At 49.6% G+C, this 20,957-nt stretch overlaps 1 protein-coding gene across 4 annotated transcripts in view; it reads right to left on the bottom strand.

The window, feature by feature from the left end:
• Positions 1–20,957, bottom strand: part of map9 (microtubule-associated protein 9) — a 528,899-nt gene that overhangs the window by 414,880 nt on the left and 93,062 nt on the right. For 3 of the 4 annotated variants that reach the window (XM_086010251.1, XM_086010242.1, XM_086010257.1), the window contains exons 2-3: positions 6,926–7,023; positions 2,356–2,440 (exon numbers count right to left, since the gene is read on the bottom strand). In XM_086010251.1, the coding sequence (XP_085866377.1) occupies positions 2,356–2,440; positions 6,926–7,003 (163 nt within the window). In that variant the 5' untranslated portion in view covers positions 7,004–7,023. Of the gene's footprint in view, positions 1–2,327; positions 2,441–6,925; positions 7,024–20,957 lie in introns of those variants that run through there. The other variant, XM_086010265.1, reaches the window with a different exon arrangement.

Below are 20,957 nucleotides of genomic sequence, written 5' to 3'. Positions count from 1 at the left end.
ACCTGCACTTACCTTGCGCGCCGGCAGTTGAGCTGTAGGGCCCCGTGGAATTCCGCTCCGGGGCCTGGCCCAGCTGCCGGCGCACTGTGCTTGCGTGTCCCAGGGGCGTAGTTAGTGCGATGCGTCCCCTGGGATCACGTGAGCCATGAGCAGCCAATCGGAGGAGGGAAAAGCCCATTCATAAGATTGACAGGTAGACCTGTCAAAACTTATAAATACTACAGGCCCAAAATAGCAGTAAACCTTCAAATAAATTTTTAAAAAACATCACTCTTTTTAAATAAACTATAAATTACATTAAATAACTATTTTAAACAATAATTTAAATTTTTGAAACAAATAATTTTATATTATAAAAATAAACTTACCTTGCTTTAAATTATTTAAAAATAATAAACCTGTGGAAAAAATGTTTTAATTTGAATTAATTGACCACTTCCCTTGCAAAAAGGCCTTACGCCTGCTTTTTAAATGTGTAAATCCTGCAGGCTTACCCTCCGGGGAAAACCTGTAAAAAAAAAACTAAGTTCAAAGCGCACGCGCAGCCTCCCCTGCGTGCGCGTTCGACCTCTGAACCTCTTCGTTCAGAGGATCGGAAGTGCCGGTTTCCCGCGCATGCGCAGTGCATGCAGGAAACCGGCAATTCCATTCGGCCTACGGGTGAGTACCCCGTGCGTACTCACCCGGGGAGAGCTGAATTTCTGGGCCAATGCTGTTTATTATTCACCTCCTCAGGTTGTCCCAAAGCACTTCACATCCAATGATTTGCCCTTGAAATACAGTAATTTTGTTACATAGGCAAACAATTTGTGCACAGCAAGGTCCCACAAACAGCAAACGAGATGAATGACCAGTTTCTCTGTTCTTGGTGGCGTTAGTTGAAGGATAAATGTTTGGGCAAGTCACTTGAACTGACAGATGGGGCTTAAATTTAACATCTCAACCAAAGGACGATACCTCTGACAATGCAGCATTCTCTGCAGAAGTATCAACTTTGATTATGTATTCAAGAGTCCTGGAGTAGGGATACAATGTTCTGACTCAGAGGCAAGAGGGCGATCACTAAGCCAAGTGGACATGAGTAAAATATTTAATTTCAATTTCAGAACACGCATTAGAAAATTTGAAGCATTAGAAATGTCAGGATTGTCCTCTCTACTGGGAGAATTTCCAGCTTTTGCACTCCTGATGCAGAGTATCCAACACTGGAAGGGAATGTTAGAATATTATGTGTAGGGAATAGCATGCCAGTTACTCAGCCTGCCTGATTTTCCATCCATTGGCTCAAAAGCAGACAATGACCTATCAGTGTCCCCAGAATAAGGGAAGGAAAAGTCATCCATGGCTCCTATTCATCACTGTTCTCCAGTGACCCTTACAAGGAGTGGGCATGCACACCCATCAGATAAGGACAAATTGGTTTGGCTGTAATGCCCTTGACTGAGTAATCTGCTACACTCATTGTTTAGGCACACAAATTAAGAATTACACCTTGGTTAAGATACTAAAAGGCTACTAGCACATTATTTTTTTTAAACTGTTACTACTTTTTTTTTTTAATTCGTTCCTGGGATGTGGGTGTCGCTGGCAAGACCAGCATTTATTGCCCATCCCCAATTAACCTTGAGAAGGTGGCGGTGAGCTGTCTTCTTGAACGGCTGCAGTTTCGCGTGGTGAAGGTACTCCCACAGGGCGGTTAGGGAGGGAGTTCCAGGATTTTGACCCAGCGATTGGTATACCACTGTGCCGCCACCTCTGGTGGGTATGTCCTGCCGGTGGGACAGGACATACCCAGGGATGGTGATGGAGGAATCTGGGGCATTGGCTGAAAGGTATGATTCTGTTAGTATGACTATATCAGGCTGTTGCTTGACGAGTCTGTGGGTCAGCTCTCCCAATTTTGGCACAAGTCCCCAGATGTTAGTGAGGAGCACTTTGCAGGGTCGACTGGGCTGGGTGTGTTGTTGTCATGTCCGAAGCCGGTGCCGAGGTCAATGCTGGGTGGTCCATCCAGTTTTATTTTTATTATTCTTTCTTGAAGTAGTTTGTTACAACTGAGTGGCTTCTAGGCCATTTCAGAGGGCAGTTAAGAGTCAACCACATTGTTGTGGGTCTGGAGTCACATATAGGCCAGACCAGGTAAGGACAGTAGATTTCCTTCCCTAAAGGACATTAGTGAACCAATTTGCAACTCCTTTGTAAGAGCTATGTTGGGTACTCTAGATGTAATTAAACTTAAGGGTGGAGTTAGTAGAAATTTACAAAGGTAACTTCAATGTATTTTCTAATTGGTTACAAGACAACATTGGAAATAGTTAAATTCTTACAATTTTATAGTATGGAGCATGTTCTCACCATAGTCATCAAAATCACTGAAGTAATTTTCTTCAACAGTGGATTGCTTTGCCACCCTGGCAGCAACTGCCCTGTGTAATTCATCCTGAATTGAAAATAGTATACAAAAAAAGTCATTTTCTCTGTAGACAGGAGTACATAAACTAACTAAATTAGCAATTTTAAAAGTTTTTCCTTTTTGGGAGGGGCAGGAGGGGGGACTGGCTAATACAGTCTCGCAAGATTCCAAAAGTAACATTGACAAGTCTAATGTCCAAAATTCCTACAAATACTCAGTAATTCTTTATGGATACTTATCATCAACAGTCATATCTATAGGGCATATTTTTTTAATAGCAAAAGAAAATATGTACTTCAGGCTCTCCTTCAGCAATTAAATGGAACAATGCATCCTTACATTTCGAAAACAGTAGCACATTATGAGGGCTCAATACTGATTTTAGTTTTCTACATTTTACATGATTCTGTGTAAGAGTATGAAGAGTGAAAAGTGAGGTGCAACCCAATAGCAAAATACTGCAGATGCTGGAAATCTGAAACAACAGAAAATGCTGGAAACACTCAGCAGGTCAGGCAGCATCATGGAGAGAGAAACAGAGTTAACGGGCTCGATTTTCATTGAGCTGAGAGGTCGGGCTTGGAGGCGTGCGGGGGGTTAAAATCGCAAAAACTGGCGGGCGGGACCACCCCCCCCCCCCACCTGGTTCCCGACTCCGAGCAAGTTTAACTAAGGCGTGTCTGATGGTCCCGACTCCGTCCCGCTTCCAACAGGCAGGACTGGTCTTTAAGGCCCTTAATAACCACTAAATGGCCTCTATAATCCTATTTTAACAGGCCCTTGCAAATTTAACCCTTTTCCCACGTAAAACACACCTGGTGGGAAACACGAATGTGAAACCTGGTGGGTGCACTATTAGATTGCTGACTATCAACTGCAGGTCAACCATTAAAGAGGAGATTTGATCAGCCATCATTTGCAGGTGGCAGGACTTAGTGGTCTCAGGTCTGGGGCAACTTTTAGAAGGCTTAACCACACCTCTGGAAGGTTGGAGCCTCACACACATCTCCAGTGTGGCCTCCTGGGAAACCCCTCTCGCCATCTTCACTCAGCGCTTCTTCAACGGAAGCATATACCAGAAGCATGGGAGGCATTTATTTCCTTCCCATCTGGGCATTAGAGGAGCTCGAGCACCAGCCGTGGCAGCAGCAGAACCAGGAACAACAGCAGCACCAGCAACATCAGCAGCAGCAGGAGCGCCAGGCTGCTGCTCACCCACCTGAAGCTGCACAGGCCAGAAGGGGCCAGCGCCTGGAAGTGGCTGGAGAGCACCTTGCTGCACAGCAGGGGGGTCATGGGGACCTGTATCTGCAATACCAGTCCTACTCAGAAGGACTTCCATGAAGGTCCAGTTTCTCTGCTCAATAGATGCCCATCGCTCCTCAAGAGATGTCATTCTATTCTGAACAATGACCATGTTTTCCATACCCTGGCGACTAACCTCCTCCATGGCCGTAGCCATCCTCTCCTCTACGGTAGCCAGCCTTACCACAGAGGTAGCAATCCTTTCCACGGAGGTAGCCATCCTTTCCGTGATGATGCATTCATGCGCCAATGACTCCACAAAGGCTCTGCTCATGTTCACTATGGACTCCTCCATTCGCTCCACACTCGCAGCGACCCTAGAGACAAAACCTGCCAGAGACTCCTGCATCTGTGCATGGAGTTCCATCACCTCTGATCTTATGGATGGACCCAGAGGCAGAGGGTCGACATGCTGCTGAGCCGAGCTGGCAGAGTCCTGCGCCCTCCGACTAGGACTCTCCACTGCTGTCCCTGTCTCCACAATCTGCCGATGCTCACTTGCAAGCTGTGATACACCAGGTGACAACACTACTCTATGTCCCGAAAGTCCCACCGAGGGGTGAGTGTCTGCGCTGGTGCTGGGTGCGCTGAATTCTGCTGACGCTGCGCCCTCAGAGGTTGCAGCTTCCTCTGAGGAGTCTGGAGGCTCAGGCTCTTCCTCCTGGCTAGTGGGGACGGGTGCTTGTGATGGTCCTGTGGGGGAGTAAATAAAAAGAGTCAGAGATGTGATGCCAAGGTTACATGCACATTGCATATTGCAGATGATAAGTCCATCTGTTACAGCTTCAGAATCATTATCAGCGACTCATGCAATGTCAATGAGAGATGGAAAACTATTCAGCCACCAGCTTGCTGTGATGCACCCGTCTGTCCGTCCCCCACTTGCGCATCTTCCTCCACTCCCATGATCTCCAGGACAGCCTCCTCCCAGAGGGTGAGGTGGGCTACTGAGGGTGGCCCTCCTCCTGTCCTCGCTCTTTCTCACTTATTGTGAGCTCTCTTTTCCTGCAATGAGGGAGACAAGTGGAGGTTGAGTGAGAATGAAGGAGTGAGTGTAGAGATTGCATAGCATAAATACTTAGGAGACAAAGATGGAGTGAGGTTGCAAGACCAAGGGCCCTCCCTGTGTGTTGTCAGTTGTGTTCAAAGCATCAGAGTGATAGGGAGTGTGAGGGCTGCATGGTCGAATAGTTATGTGAATGTGAGCATAGAGAGCGAGGGAATGGGTAAGGGTGCATGGATGTCAGTGTAAAGTGGGATGTGGAGGAAGAGATTGCTAAAGCTGAGTGCTGGTGAGGAAAGGCAATGGGGATCAGATTGAGGGTGATGGAAAATTCATACTCACTTTTCCAGTGCGCTGAAGGTCATTAAATCTTTTCCTGCACTGTATTCCTCCCTGATGAAGGGAACAGCACCTCCCTGTTGGCCCTAGCCCCATCCACTAATGCCTGCAGTGCCACCTCGTCAAAGCGAGGAGCTGATTTGGCTGCATATTTGCTGCAGCTCCCTCACAATGCACAGTCAAGAAGCTTGGCAGTCTGCAGAAGAAGCAAGGCTTGCTGTGGACCTTAAATGCAGCAGCAATGATGTCATCGGAGGGGACTTTCAGTCATGACAAACCCATTTGCAAAGGCTTCCCACACGTTGGAAATCAATTGGCCAATTCAGTTAAAATTGCGTCAATCTCCCACATCCATTTAGATTCGTGTGGGAAACATGAAATTCGGATAACACGACACCATCCCGCACCCGAGTTAAAATCCCCCCCAACGTTTCAGGTCGATGATCCTTCGCCAGAACTGGAAAAAGTTGGAGAAGTAACAGGTATTTAAGCAAGTGTGAGGCAGGGAAAGGGAGGAGGGGAGGAAAGAACAAAGGGAAGATCTGTGATAGGATGGAAGGCAGGAGAGATTAAAAGACAAAAGGGATGATGGTGCAAGGCAAAAGGAGATGGTAATGGGACAAGTTAAGAAACAAAAGATGACTCTAGATGTGGTTTAAATGGCAATGGCAGAACCATCAACAGCTGCCCTGTGAGAAAAAAGTAAATATAGGGGCCAAGGTTACAGTCTGACATTGTTGATCTTGATGTCGAGTCCAGAAGGCTGTAAAGTGCCGAATCGAAAAATGAGGTGCTGTTCCTCGAGCTTAGGTTGAGCTTCATTGGAACAATGTAAGAGGCCAAGGATGAAGAGATCAGAGTGGGAATGGCGCGGAGAATTAAAGTGACAGGCGACCAGAAGCTCGGGGTTACCCTTACGGACTGAACGGAGGTGTCCCGCAAAGCGGTCACCCAATCTGCGTTTGGTCTCCCCAATGTAGAGCAGACTGCATCGTGAGCAGCAAATACAGTATATTAAATTGCAAGAAGTACAAGTAAATCGCTGTTTCACCTGGAAGGAGTGTTTAGGGCCCTGGATAGTGGGAAGGGAGGAAGTAAAAGGGCAAGTGTTGCATCTCCCGTGCTTGCACGGGAAGGTGCCGTGGGAATGGGAAGGGGTGTTGGGGGTGATAGAGGAGTGGACCAGGGTGTCGCGGTCCCTTCGGAATGCTGAAAGGGGGGGGGGGTGAGGGGAAGCTGTGTTTGGTGGTGGAATCATGCTGGAGGTGGCGGAAATGGTGGAGGATGATCCGTTGAATGTGGAGGCTGGTGGGGTGAAGGGTGAGGACAAGGGGAACCCTCTCATGGTTCTGGGAGAGAGGGGAAGGGGCGAGAGCAGAAGTGCGGGAAATGGAACGGACACGGTCAAGGGGAATCCTCGATTGAGGAAAAAGGAAGCACTAGTATGGAAGGTGGCATCGTCAGAACAGATGCGGCGGAGACGGAGAAACTGGGAGAATGGAATACAGTGTTTACAGGAAGCAGGGTGGGAGGAAGTGTAGTCCAGGTAGCTGTGGGAGTCAGTGGGCTTATAGTGGATGTTTGTCGAGAGCTATAGCTAGTTATGGTAAACAGTTATAAATCTTTGGTTAGGCTTCAGTTGGTGGATTGTGTCCAATTCTGGGCACCATACTTTAGGAAGGATATCAAGGCCTTGGAAACGATGCAGAGAAGATTTATTAGAATGGTACCAGGGTTCAGGGACTTCAGTTATGTGGCGAGACTAGAGAAGCTGGGATTGTTCTCCTTACAGCAGAGAAGCTTATGGGGAGATTTAATAGAGGTGGTCAAAACTTTCACAATTTTGGAGCTATATAGTACCATACCTGAAACGTAGTTCGTCTAGAGACTTTAGGACTTTTCGTGTAGGCTAAAGTGGTACTAAAATCCTCTTCTTCTGACATTCTTTTTGTATTTACAAGATCTATAAGAAACACATTCAGAATTTAAATTTGATGCTTTAAATACTAAAGCACTGAAAGTTGCTATTTCCATTTTGAAACCATACTAAATATTCACAGACTGTACAGCCACTCTCAATCCCATCCTCAGCCGACAACCACACACACACATTTTCCAACTTGTAAAGATTTTCCCCTCCTTCAATCAGAAGTGCTGAATCAAATTTAGTGCCCCTAATCTGACCAAGAATCAAACTTCATTTCTTTCTGATCTGTAAAGCTCAATATTACATTGTAGAATTGTGCATTTGCTTATAAGTTTTAGCTGTGGCTTAGTGGGAGCACTCCCACCTCTCAATCACAAGGTTGCAGATTCAAGTACCACTCTAGAAACTTGAGCACATAATCTAGGCTGACATTCCAGTGCAGTACTGAGGAAGTGCTGCACTGTCAGAGGTGCCGTCTTTCGGATGAGATGTTAAACCGAGGCCCTGTCTTCCCTTGCAGGTGGACATAAAAGATCCCATGGCACTATTTCAAAGAAGAGCAGGGGACTTATCCCCAGTGTCCTGGCCAATGTTTATCCCTCAACCAACAGATTATCTAGTTTGTGCTGTTTGTGGGATATTGCTCTGCACATTTCAACAGTGTCTACACTTCAAAAGAATTTAGCTTACGCTGTATAAATGCAAGCCTTTCTTTCTTTATAAGCCAGTGGGAGAGTGAGGTGAATTTCCTTTAATTCAAATACATATCAATCTGGTCTTCAAATTCATGTAGCTAACATTTTTTAACTCTTCAGGGGGAATTATAACTTGGCGACGCACTGGGAGTGGAGATGGGGGGTCTGGTAGCTCGCGGGAAACCTGGAGGTAAATGCAGCTCATCTGGCAATGGCTTTTTAACCTAGCTACTGCAATTGCATCTGACTTCCAGGTTTCCCGACCAATTAGGTTGAGCGGGCGCGATGACAACCCGCATGAGTCGATTTCCTCTCCAGTATTTAAAGGGACACTGCAAAGATGACAGTTGATGGCTTCTGGGGGTGAGAGAACAAAAGAAGGAACTGTCAGAATGGAATCCCAAAGTTCCAAGTTTTGCCTTTTTTTCCCACTGGCGAGTTCCAGGAAGTCTGGAAAACCCAAGCACCCATAGTTATATCCCAAAACCCTTGTTAATATCACTCTTAAGAGCAATTAACATATTTAAATTAACAACCCCCCTCTCCTACACAGCTTACTGCATTGCAGTTAAATGCGGAAGTCGGCGGACTGGGGCCGGCTTCCCGACACGCTGTCAATTTCAAACACACTCGTTCTGACAAGTAAAAATCCTCCCCATCAGATCCGAAGTGCAAACTAGAAGTTCTTCTAATGCTGAAATTATTTGATGTCATTAATGGCTCAAATGTAAGAAGTCACACAACACCAGGTTATAGTCCAACAGTTTTATTTGAAATCACAAGCTTTCGGAGCGCTGCTCCTTCGTCAGGTGAAGTGGAGAGATGCATAAAGACACAACTTATATAGTCAGAGAATAATGTCAGGTGATTACAGGTAATCTTTCTAACTGACATTTGTCGCACCTCGGCAGAGAGATAATCACAGCGATCAAAGCTGTGAATGGTGTCCAAACAGGTTAGTCAGGAAAACATTACATCATTGCACATTCTCCCCGTGTTTGCGTGGGTTTCCTCCGGGTGCTCCGGTTTCCTCCCACAGTCCAAAGATGTGCGGGTTAGGTTGATTGGCTATGATAAATTGACCCTTAGTGTTAGGGGGATTAATATATGTGGGGTTACGGGGATTGGGTGGGATATGTGTCGGTGCAGGCTCGATGGGCCGAAATGGCCTCTATCTGCACTGTGGGGTTTCTGTGATTCTGTGATCAAAGAACAATGAGGTGGGGTCACAAGGGGTCAAATGTTGCAGATGCTGGGGTCTGTATGAAAAACAAAAAACAGACCAAAAAACATTTTTTTTGCTGGAAATCACAGCAGGTCCGGCCGCATCTGTGTAGAGAGAACAAGCCAACGACGACTCGAGTCTGGGTGACCCTACGTCAGGTGGGGTTACATGTAGCGTGACATGAACCCAAGATCGCGGTTGGACTATAACCTGGTGTTGTGTGACTTCTTACATTTGTCCACCCCAGTCCAACTCCGGCATCTCCACACCATTAATGGCTCAGATATAGACATCACACAGCCTGCTATACTCTTAATGGAAGACCGAGCGACACGCTTTGCATTTGTATTTCCATTTTAGTACAAATATACCTACAGCAGCTACTACTGTAATAGCTGAACGAATGCTCAAGCAACAGCATTTCATCTTTCGATTAAACACTTTCCAACCTTCCGGACTCAACAATGATTTCAATAACTTCAAATTATAACCACTGCTCCCAGTTTTCTGGAAAGCAGGTGCTGGTAATGGTTCTGCTGTTGCCATTTACAACTCCCCTAGACCCATCTTTTGTTTCTTTACTTATCCCATTACCACTCCCTTTGGCCTTGCACCATCAACCCTTTTGTCATTTAATCATTTCTACCTTCCCCTTTGTTCTTTCCTTACCTCCTGCTCCCCCTTCCTTCCCTGCTTCTGTACTTGCTTAAAAACGATTAGATCTAACTTCTTTCACTTCTGACAAAAGGTCATCAGCCTGAAACGTTAACTGTTTCTCTCTCCATAGATGTTGCTTGACCTGCTGAGTGTTTCTAGCATTTTCTGTTTTTACTTCAGATTTCCAGAATCCGCGGTATTTGGCTTTTGGTATAGCAATAATAGTACTAGTTTCTAATTGAAATTTGCTTCAGTCACTGTATAAAAGCAACCTGTGTAGAGAGACATATTTATGAAGAATGCTCTTAATTAAAAGTATCCAAATAATGCAAAACATTTTTCAACTGAGGAGTAATAAAACATTACTATGAACTTGAAATAAAAGAATAACTATCATACAAACTGAACTCAGATATGCAGAGTTATAAAGCATGAGCATTGCATAAGCACTGTATGCCATCTGGAGTCTCTCCCAGGTCTGTGCAAGTGCAGGGGCTTTTATACTGTAAAAGGTTTTACAATGATCTATTTATTAAACACAGAAAATTCAGACATTCTTACAATCCCTGGAAAAGAATTCTAGAAGTCAAGGTTGTGACAGACCTGGGATAAAGATTGCCTTTGTGTGCAGTATTCAGGCCCAAGTGGTTTGAAACAAGCTTTAATATACACTGACTAATAACAATACTGGTTTTTACACAACTGTTCTACAGTATCACATTAAATGGCGAGCAATTAATACAATGGCCTAGAAATTTGGTGGGCTGCGCCACCAGTTAGCGCCTAAAGAGGGCACTCAGTGGCTTTAGCGCCACTGGCCACACCTCCCGCGATATTTAGCTGGGGCGCTAATGGAGGCGTTAGCCTGTTGCACTGCGCCGCAATCGATGACGTCATCAGTGTGCGCAGCGCCCCGCTACCGCCCCGATCGCGATATTTGGTAGCGCCCGCCTCTGTAGCGCCGTTCGCAAATCGCGCCCGGTTCAGGGGGCCTACCTGTGGCGGGAGTGGCGCAAAGTAAGGTGGAGGTGCGGGGCGGCCGGTTTTTTCGGCGGCCGCCTGCCAGCACCTCCGTCCCCGGCCTTCTGATCTCCCCCCGCGGCAGTGCCGGCTGTTTTCCGAGAGCCCGGCACTTCTCCTGGGCTCTTTTGCCGGCACTCGCGATCTCTGATCGCGCTGGTGCAGGCCCCTCCCCCTTAAGAATGGGAGGAAGGCCTGCAGCACCGCAGCGCGCCGTGCCACAGCGTGTGGTGCTGCGGCATGTTGCGCTGCGATATTCAGTTTCAACGCCCTAAGAGGGACACGGAGCGCCTCGAGCAGCGCCCCGTGTCCCTCTTGGGGCGCACAAGCTGAATTTCCGGTGGTCGCAACTGCTCCGATCGCAGCGGTAATTCCCCAGTTTGCGGCTCCACCGAATTTCTCCCCCAATCTGTTTAACCTTCACAGAGTCTCGTTTAAATTGATCAGACTTGTAACCTTCGTGGGTCACCATTAAGGCGAATGGACTTCCGACTACTTCTAATCTTTCGGCCTTCATCTCGGTTCTATAAGCTTTGTTTATTGTACTTCAGATGTGTAGGCCAAGTGGCCTCAAAGTGAGCTCAGCTCATTTTGTTCACAGAAACAAAAAGCTTCCCTTTTTCTCCATATTCGCTCTTGGTAAAATGCTAAAGCAAAACATGCTGGGATACTTTGACCATTTAAACTCTTCTTTTTCTCTCTATTTTGTTTCTCTCCACCTCCACCAATAGTTCATTCTCTCCACCAGCTTGATTGCTTGCCTTCTCTCTCTTTCCCTCCCTCTTTCTGATTTGTTCTACTCAATCCTTTTTGTGTGTTTTTAAGTCCTTGTCTATCTCGCCCTCTCTGTCTTTAAATATTCTTTGTTTGTCAGCTTTATTTCCGGCCATGGAGGAGCGTTAACGCAGCCAGTCAGACTGTTAATCAGCCTGTGAATCCATCCATCACTTACACTGTGCCCCAAAGGGAGCAGCGAGAAGACACAAAAAGCTTTATTTTATTTCAAGGGATATATTTTTGATTTCCTTTGCTCTTATTCAAACTTCAAAGGATACCAGAAGTACATACCAAGAAGTATACACCCAGTTTGCCAATTCTTCTGATGTTGTTGAGATTGGGGCTAAAGATTCCTTGGCTGCGATTTTGCTAACCTCAGCGGGTCCATGGCAGGAGACGTCGGTGTCGGGTCCCGACTCCACTGCTGTCTCCATCCCAGCCTCTGAAATGAATTTACCTTCATTGGGCTTGTTAAGCCCACCCAGCGCATTTGCCGGCCAATTAGAGGAAGCAGATCTGGTGACATCATTTGATGACGCATTATTAGCCGGTTTCCTTAAAGAGGCCATGGCCAACTTTATTTTGACCGTTGTGCTGTCAGTGTTCTACAGCATTGAGGTGCTGCAGACACTGACAAGCACTGCACAGAGGTGCACGGCTGCACCCAGGCTCTCCCATGATTCCCTCCATATGCTTATAGAGGGAGTCACAGCATGCAGGGAGGTCCTCTTCCCTTGCCATGGGCGGAAGAGACCACCTCAGGAGATCAGCATAGTCTGGTTGCACACTGCAGAGGAGGGCACAAGGAGGGATGTGGTCAGGAGGACCTGGGTGCAGTGCCGCAAATGTTTCAATGATCTCAGTAGATCATGAAACTTTAGTACAAAGTCACACTCTACCTCATCCTGCTCTGCCTCTCACCACATTCCCATCACTGCCTTCCCTACCCTACTCCTGCACATCCTTACTCACACCAACTTACCTGAGACCTCCACCCATCCCTCTCTATCTACATTATCACATCCCCATCTCACTAGCCATCCCTCACACTCACCCTCATCCTAGTGCAATCATACCAACTAACAACACACAAGGGTAGCCACTTGGGTGTTTTATGCAATGCTCATGTAAAGTTTCTGTTAATGTGGTGTCAAACATTGAAACCTTTATTTTCAACACTTTGCGTTCTTGGACAGATTTGTGTGCACCTTTGGAAGTGGCTTAGTGAGTTGTAGTGAATGGTGAGACATAACGGTACCCCCCCCCCGCAATGGTTGAGTGTGAAAGGAATGGCTTGGGCATAGTAGGGATGCTTTATGGTGTTGGTGTGGGGTGGTGCCAACCTGGCACATCATGTGGCAGCCAGGGTGTACAACGTCAAGTGAAGTAAACCTGGCCATGGTGAGGCCATCCCTGGGCTCCCGGGCAGCAATGTGGTCAGGTGCTGAAGCCCCGTGTCCTGTGCAGCATCAGTTGATTGCAGAGAAGGTTGGTGTTGTTGCTGGTGCTGCTGGTATGCCTGGTGCTGCTGGTGTTGGGGCTGATCATGGTGGGAGTCTGAGGACCAAGGTGAGAGAGTATAGTCAGAGTAATACAGCACAGAAAGAGGCCCTTTGGCCCATCGTGCTCGCGCCGGCCATCAAGCCCTGTCTATTCTAATCCTATTTTCCAGCACTTGATTTGTAGTGTAGGATAGGGTGTATTTGTATGATTTAGTAAAACATTTTTGTATAACTATAATATGTGAAATTGTATGTTAAAAGCCTAAAAGCCTGTATAAAATGGCGAATGGCTGAGAGAAAAGCAGGATGGGAAAATATGCCAACCTCACTGAAACTCGCTCTGTTTTCAATTACTGAAGGAATGGAATGTAATGCTAAGTTTATGGGGACTATCAGGAACGTGGTATTCAGTAATGTGATTGATAAGAGATAAGAGTTGGAGAAGAGAGCACCCCTCAGTGATACGACTATAAAATGGACAGATTGTTTAGACAACATCTTGGGAAATGGTCTTTGGAAGGAGAATATCTAAAGATAAAAGGGCCCTTTGATATGCACAAAGCGAGATCTAGTGGGATCAACAAGGTCATAAAACATGTACTAGGTGTTGGATAGCTGTTTGCAGTCATGTAGGCAAAGGGAAAAAAAGTGTATAAAGATACATATATTGAACACTGAATGCAGCGCGAACCCAGAATCAGAGTTGAAGGAACTTCAGTCAAGAGAAAGCAGCAACAGGATAAAGAGACCTCGCCACAGTCGCTCGGAAGAAACGCCGAGGCTCAAACGAACAAGACTGTGACTATCTCCTTGTTAAGTGTTACTTCTTTGTACTGGATGTTTAATGCATAATAAACCTGTTTTACTGATACACAATATACCTGCACCCAGAGTGGTTTGTGTAGTCATGGACAAATTATTATGAGCTTTTGGAAGCTACAGTAGCCTTGTATGATATGGTGTTCCAAGTGCTCATCTAAATGCTTCTTGAATGCTGTGAGGGTTCCTGCCTCTATCACCCTTTCAGGCAGCGAGTTCCAGATTCCAACCACCCTCTGGACGAAAATGTTATTCCTCAAATCCCCTCTAAACCTCCTGCCCCTTACCGTGAAACTATGCCCCCTGTTTATTGACCCCTCTACTAAGGGGAAAAGTTCCTTTCTATCTACCCTATCTATGCCCCTCATAATTTTGTACACCTCAATCAGGCCCCCCCTCAGCCTTCTCTGCTCTAAGGAAAACAACCCCAGCCTGTCCAGTCTCTCTTCATAGCTGAAGCGCTCCAGCCCAGGTAACATCCTGGTGAATCTCCTCTGCACCCTCTCCAATGCAATCACATCCTTCCTATAGTGTGGCGACCAGAACTGCACACAGTATTCCAGCTGTGGCCTAACTAGCATTTTGTACAGCTCCATCATAACCTCCCTGCTCTTATATTTTATGCCTCGACTAATGAAGGCAAGTATCCCATATGCCTTTTTAACCACCTCATTTACCTGTCCTGCTGCCATCTATATCGTCCTGTAGCCTGAGGCTTCCCTCCTCGCTATTTACCACTCCACCAATTTTCGTGTCATCTGCGACCTTACTGATCATACCTCCTACATTCATATCTAAATCATTAATGTACACTACAAACAGCAAAGGACCCAGCACCGATCCCTGCAGTACACCACTGGACACAGGCTTCCAGTCACAAAAACAACCTTCGACCATCACCCTCTGCCTCCTGCCACTAAGCCAATTTTGGATCCAATGTGCCAAATTGCCCAGGATCTCATGGGCTCTTACCTTCTTCACCAGTCTCCCATGTGGGACTTTGTCAAAAGCCTTACTGAAGTCCATGTAGACTACATCAACTGCACTACCCTCATCCACACACCTAGTTATCCCCTCGAAAAATTCAATCAAATTAGTTAGACATGATCTCCCCCTGACAAAGCCATGCTGACTATCCTTGATTAATCCTTGCCTCTCCACATGAAGACTAATTCTGTTCGTCAGAATTTTTTCCAATAATTTCCCTACCGCTGATGTTAGGCTCAGTGGCCTGTAATTCCCTGGTTTATTCCCTACTACCCTTCTTGAATAATGGTACTACGTTAACTGTCCTCCAGTCCTCTGGCACCTCACCTGTGGCCAGAGAGTTTCGGTAAATGTGCGTCAGAGCCCCTGCAATCTGCTCCCTTGCCTCACACAGCAGCCTGGGCAATTCTGGGCCTGGGAATTTATCTACTTTTAAGTCCACTAAAAGTAGTTGGCCTTCGTAGCGAGAGGGTTTGAGTACAGGAACAAGGATGTCTTGCTGCAGTTGTACAGGGCCTTGGTGAGACCACATCTTGAGTATTGTGTGCAGTTTTGGTCGCCTTATCTGAGGAAGAGTGTTCTTGCCATGGAGGGAGTGCAGCGAAGATTCACCAGGCTGATACCTGGGATGGCAGGAATGACATATGAGGAGAGATTGGGTCGACTGGGCTTATACTCGCTGGAGTTTAGAAGAATGAGAGGGCATCTCATTGAAACTTACAAAATTCTGACAGGACTGGACAGACTAGATGCAGGAAGGATGTTCCCGATGTCAGGGAGTCCAGAACCAGGGGTCACAGTCTAAGGATAAGGGGTAAGCCATTTAGGACAGAAATGAGGCGGAATTTCTTCACCCAGAGAGTGGTGAACCTGTGGAATTCTCTACCACAGAAGGCAGTAGAGACCAATTTATTAAATATAGCTGAAGTGCCCGGCGGTGCCGAGGGGATTTTTGAGGGAATGTTGTTGTTGGAAGAGAGAGAGAGAGCGACTGGGGGGAAGAGAGAGAGAGCGACTGGAGGGAAGAGAGAGCGAGTGACTGGGGGGGGAGAGAGAGAGAGAGAGCGAGCGACTGGGGGGAGAGAGAGCGAGCGACTGGGGGGGGAAGAGAGAGAGCGAGCGAGCGACGGGGGGGAAGAGAGAGAGCGAGCGAGCGACTGGGGGGGAAGAGAGAGAGAGCGAGCGACTGGGGGGAAGAGAGAGAGCGCGAGCGACTGGGGGGAAGAGAGAGAGCGACTGGGGAGAAGAGAGAGAGCGACGGGGGGAAGAGAGAGCGCGACTGGGGGGAAGAGAGAGAGCGACTGGGGGGAAGAGAGAGAGCTACTGGGGGGAAGAGAGAGAGCTACTGGGGGGAAGAGAGAGAGCGACTGGGGGGAAGAGAGAGAGCGACCGGGGGGAAGAGAGAGAGCGACCAGGGGGAAGAGAGAGAGCGACCGGGGGGGAAGAGAGAGAGCGACCGGGGGGAAGAGAGAGAGCGACCGGGGGGAAGAGAGAGAGCGACCGGGGGGAAGAGAGAGAGCGACTGGGGGGAAGAGAGAGAGCGACTGGGGGGAAGAGAGAGAGCGACCGGGGGGAAGAGAGAGAGCGACTGGGGGGGGGCGAGGGGGGAGGGGGTGTGGGGGGGAAGGGGGTGTAAGGGGGTGTGGAGGGGGAAGGGGGTATGGGGGGGAAGGGGAAGGGGGTGTGGAGGGGGGAAGGGGGTGTGGGGGGAAGGGTGGGAGGGGGGGTGTGGGGTGGGGGGTGTTGGGGGGGAGGGGGGAGGGAAGGGAGGAAGGGAGGGGGGAGATAAACTTAAAGTACAGGAAAGTTTGTGCTATCCGACACCCACCTGACCGAGCTGCTGCCTTGCCTCAAAACTGCTGTACTCTCCAGAGTTAATGTTGAGAGATACGGAGATTCCTATCTCCGTATTTGATAACACTGTTGCTTAGCAACAGCTTCTAAACACTCAGGTGTGGCCTGCAAGCTCTGTAGCTAAAGCTGTTGCTATAGCTACAGACCTTGCACAGCTTGACTGTTCAAACAAAGCAAAAAAAACAAACAAAAAGAATAAAAAACGGCTGCTGATTTTTGCCGGTGGCTCCAGATTGCCGGATAGTTCACCTCCAGATAGCACAAAGTTTCCTGTACTTATAAAACATTTTTGGTAAATCTTTCTATAACATACACTTTACAACCTCACCAATCTTTTTATTAAAAAAGGGGTGCTCACCTCTCAGTGTGTTGCATCACAAACAATGGCCGCCGCTTGCTTTTCAGTTGGAAAGATTAGGCCCCGCCCACACAGTTGATTGTCTGTCTCGGTCACCAGGACCCGATTTGGAGCACAGAAGCCCCACCCACTCTATGTTCCTGTACTAAGATGGCCGCGCATGCACTCTGTTACACACTGAATCAAAATGGCGTCGCACTGAAACTTTTCGCCCTCCTTGACAAAGATGGCTGCCGTTAACCTGGGGCTGTCAGCAGAAGAAATTTCCTCAGCTGCAAACACAGGATCTTCAGATTATTATTCGGGCTTGCGACCTACCCCAGTTGCTTATGAAGCCTCCCCACCTACTGACCCCGGGAATGGAGCTGAGGCAGCACACCCTCTCCCCTCTGCCAGTGTTTGTCTCTGTCTAGGCCGGGAGCCTGGGTTTAGAGTTGCACTGCTTGCAGTTGGAGAAGCCTAGGCCCCGGGACTGGAAAAACGGTGAAAGGTAGGAGAATTATAGAGGTTAGAGAAAAGATTTACAAGTTAATTAACTTTTTTTTTGAACAATGTGTGTTTTAAAAGCAACTTTTTTTTTTGCTGGAAATGTAGATTTGAAAATAAACACGCAAAAAGCGGGAAAAAGAAATGAAAAGTTTGTAATCAAGATGGCGGCGACTCACCTCGCTTCAGAACGATAAGGCCCGCCCACACACGCACCGATTGGTCGACAGTCAGGTCACCGAAGCGTAGGATTGGTCAATCGTCCCGTCACTCGACTGTAGGAGGGCCCGCCCGCACGCGCCAGGAACCCGGCGTACGATTGGTCGACCTCGACGTCACTCTATTGCTAATGAGCGGATAATGAGATGCTAATGAGCGGAATTTTGAACGTTTTTTGGATACCGCGGGCACAATTTTTGTCCGGCCGAAACGTAAATACGCTTACGACCGTTTTGGAATCATAAGCTTTCTTTTGATGTAATGCACGTGTAGGTACGCTCTATGGCTGTTTTGGGCTGGGGGAGCCTGGCTTTGCCAGGGCTGTTTTGGGCCGGGCGGTTTAAATCGAGTACCAGGCTTTGGGGTCTCTCTGTGTCCCTCTGTGAATCTGCTGCCGGGCAACATTTTAAATCGAGTACCAGGCTTTCGGGCCCTGTCTGTCTGTCCCTCTGTGAATCTGCTGCCGGGCAACATTTCTACCTTTTAATACCTTGTAAGATGAAAGTGAAAGTACTTATAAAACGTTTTTGGTAAATCTTATGTTATTTTTAAGAGATACTAACTTTTTCAAAGCTGGATGATCAATGTAGTTTGAGCTGGAAGCTGAAGTAATGGCAGTGAAACAATGGCTGCCAGATCTCCGTAGCCTCGAAGCCTCAGCCTCTCCTCTGCACCCACGCCCGAGCTAGGCACCTCCCGGCCCCAGTCAACAAGCGGCCCCCGATCGCCGCCATCTTTGTGAAGGCTGGAGGGGCGGGCCTCAGCCGAGCGCCGCTACCTTAGTAAAGGGTGCGCGCGCAGCAGGAGCAGCTGAGACGCGGCGTCTCTCTCTGTTCCCCGCTCGGCTCGGGCGGGGGGGGCGGGGCTCTCGGGAGTGCAGGTCTCGGGCGGCGCTTGGAGAGCGGGAAGGGTTACCCCGGCAACCGGGCCCACCGGCCGTCTCTCACAGCCGCAATCGGCGCTCTTCAAGCCAGCTCGGGAGGGCGGGGCCATGTCAGTGCGTGGGGCGGCACGGAGCTCCGTGGAGCCATCGCCGGCGCTGGGCTCGGGTGCTTTGTGGCCTGCGGCCGAACAGCGGCTGCGGACCTCGAGCTGACCGGGGCGCTGGACTCGGCTGGGCCATGTCTTTGCGGGTGTTTGCCTCGGCCAACGGCATCAGGGTGACGGCCGAGGCCGCCAAAAGCGTCCAAGGGAACGCGTTCATCCAGGTGCCGAGGCCCGGGCCCCGGGGCGGAAAGAGGGATTGGAGCGGGGGATGAGGGCTCGGGCAGGGGAGAGGAAGAGGGGGGAGAGAGAGGGGGGAGGAGGGGAGGAGGGGGAGAGGGAGGGGAGGGGTAGGGAGGTGGTGAGAGGGAGGGGAGGGGAGAGGGAGGAGAGGGGGAGGGGGGAAGAGGGAGGAGGAGGGGGAAGAGGGAAGAGGAGGGGGGGAAGAGGGAGGAGGGGGGAAGAGGGAGGAGGAGGGGGGAAGACCAGAGGGGGGGAAGAGGTGGGGGGGGAGAGGTAGGAGGGGGAGGGGGGGAAGAGGTAGGAGGGGGAGGGGGGAAGAGGTAGGAGGGGGAGGGGGGAAGAGAGGTGGGAGGGGGGGAAGAGAGGTGGGAGGGGGAGGGGGGAAGAGAGGTGGGAGGGGGAGGGGGGAAGAGAGGTGGGAGGGGGAGGGGGAAGAGAGGTGGGAGGGGAGGGGGGAAGAGAGGTGGGAGGGGGAGGGGGGAAGAGAGGTGGGAGGGGGAGGGGGAAGAGAGGTAGGAGGGGAAGGGGGGAAGAGGTAGGAAGGGAAGGGGGGAAGAGGTAGGAGGGAAGAGGATAGGAGGGGGGAGGGGGGGAAGAGGGGGGAGGGGGGGAAGAGGTAGGAGGGGGAGGGGGGGAAGAGGTAGGAGGGGGGAGGGGGGAAGAGAGGTAGGAGGGGGAGGGGGGAAGAGAGGTAGGAGAGGGAGGGGGGGAAGAGGTAGGAGGGGGAGGGGGGAAGAGGTAGGAGGGGGGAGGGGGGAAGAGGTAGGAGGGGGAGGGGGGGAAGAGGGTCGGAGGGGGAGGGGGAAGAGGTCGGGGGGGAAGGGGTGAGGGGGGGAAGAGGTAGGAGGGGGAGGGGGAAGAGGTAGGAGGGGTGAGGGGGGAAGAGAGGTGGGGGGGTGGGGGGAGGAAGAGAGGTAGGAGGGGGGAAGAGAGGTAGGAGGGGGAGGGTGGTAAGAGGTAGGAGGGGGTAAGAGGTAGGAGGCGGGAAGAGGTAGGAGGGAGGGGGGGGAAGTGGTAGGAGGGGGAGGGGGGAAGAGGTAGGAGGGGGAGGGGGGAAGAGGTAGGAGGGGGAAGAGGTAGGAGGGGGAGGAAGAGGTAGGAGGGGAGGGAGGGGGGAAGAGGTAGGAGGGGGAGGGAGGGGGGAAGAGGTAGGAGGGGGAGGGAGGGGGCGAAGAGGTAGGAGGGGGGAGGGAGGGGGGGAAGAGGTAGGAGGGGGAGGGAGGGGGGGAAAGAGGTAGGAGGGGAGGGAGGGGAAGAGGTGGGGGGGAAGAGGTAGGAGGGGGAGGGGGGAAGAGGTAGGAGGGGGAGGGGGGGAAGAGGTAGGAGGGAGTCGGCGTTTCATCAATTAAGGGCATTTCCTAATTAAGAAAAAGTGACAGAAACGGATACAGATTTATTGGCATCATTCGAACAACCAGCAAAGATTCAGCATCAAACTATGTCTGAGTTTCTGCTTCACACAGGCGGTCAGAAGCTGCAACGTAAGACTTCAAGTATTACTAACTACACCCTGGATCCCAAATATTAACCAGAATTATATTCAATGTTAGAAGTATTTTAAACTACATAAAATTTAAATGTGGAACAAGTAACAGTATTTTGAAATTATTAAATCGCAGATTAAAAGCCTTAAGAAAGTGGCTCCTGATTCCTCCAGTCAGAGGGTAGCTGGCTTCATTGTCCTATAACACAGTCATCGCAATATAACCCACGGTCACCGCGGCTGGGCTCTAAGTCCAAGCCCTTCCCCGCGGTCTCAACCGTCCCGCCGACCTCACAAAATGGCGGCCGCCCTTCACCCACCGGGCTCTGAGTCCAGCCCCTTCCCTCACTCTCACCTTCCCCCTCTCTGTCTCTCTCTCCTTCCCCCCCTCTCTCTCTCCTTCCCCCAAGTCTCTCGCTCTCTCCTTCCCCCAGTCTCTCTCTCGCTCTCTCCTTCCCCCAAGTCTCCCTCTCTCTCTCTCTCCTTCCCCCCCAGTCGCTCTCTCTCTTCCCCCCAGTCGCTCTCTCTCTTCCCCCCAGTCGCTCTCTCTCTTCCCCCCAGTCGCTCTCTCTCTCTCTTCCCCCCAGTCGCTCTCTCTCTCTCTTCCAACAACAACATGCCCTCGAAAAAGCCTCGGCACCGCCGGGCACTCCAGCTAGTC

The sequence above is a fragment of the Somniosus microcephalus genome, chromosome 2 (genome assembly GCF_052327205.1).
Source record: "Somniosus microcephalus isolate GS21.2 chromosome 2, FLI_Smic_1.0, whole genome shotgun sequence".
NCBI lineage: Eukaryota > Metazoa > Chordata > Chondrichthyes > Squaliformes > Somniosidae > Somniosus > Somniosus microcephalus.
The sequence above is the reverse complement of the archived record's forward strand: the minus strand, read 5'-3'. Positions and strand labels throughout refer to the sequence as shown.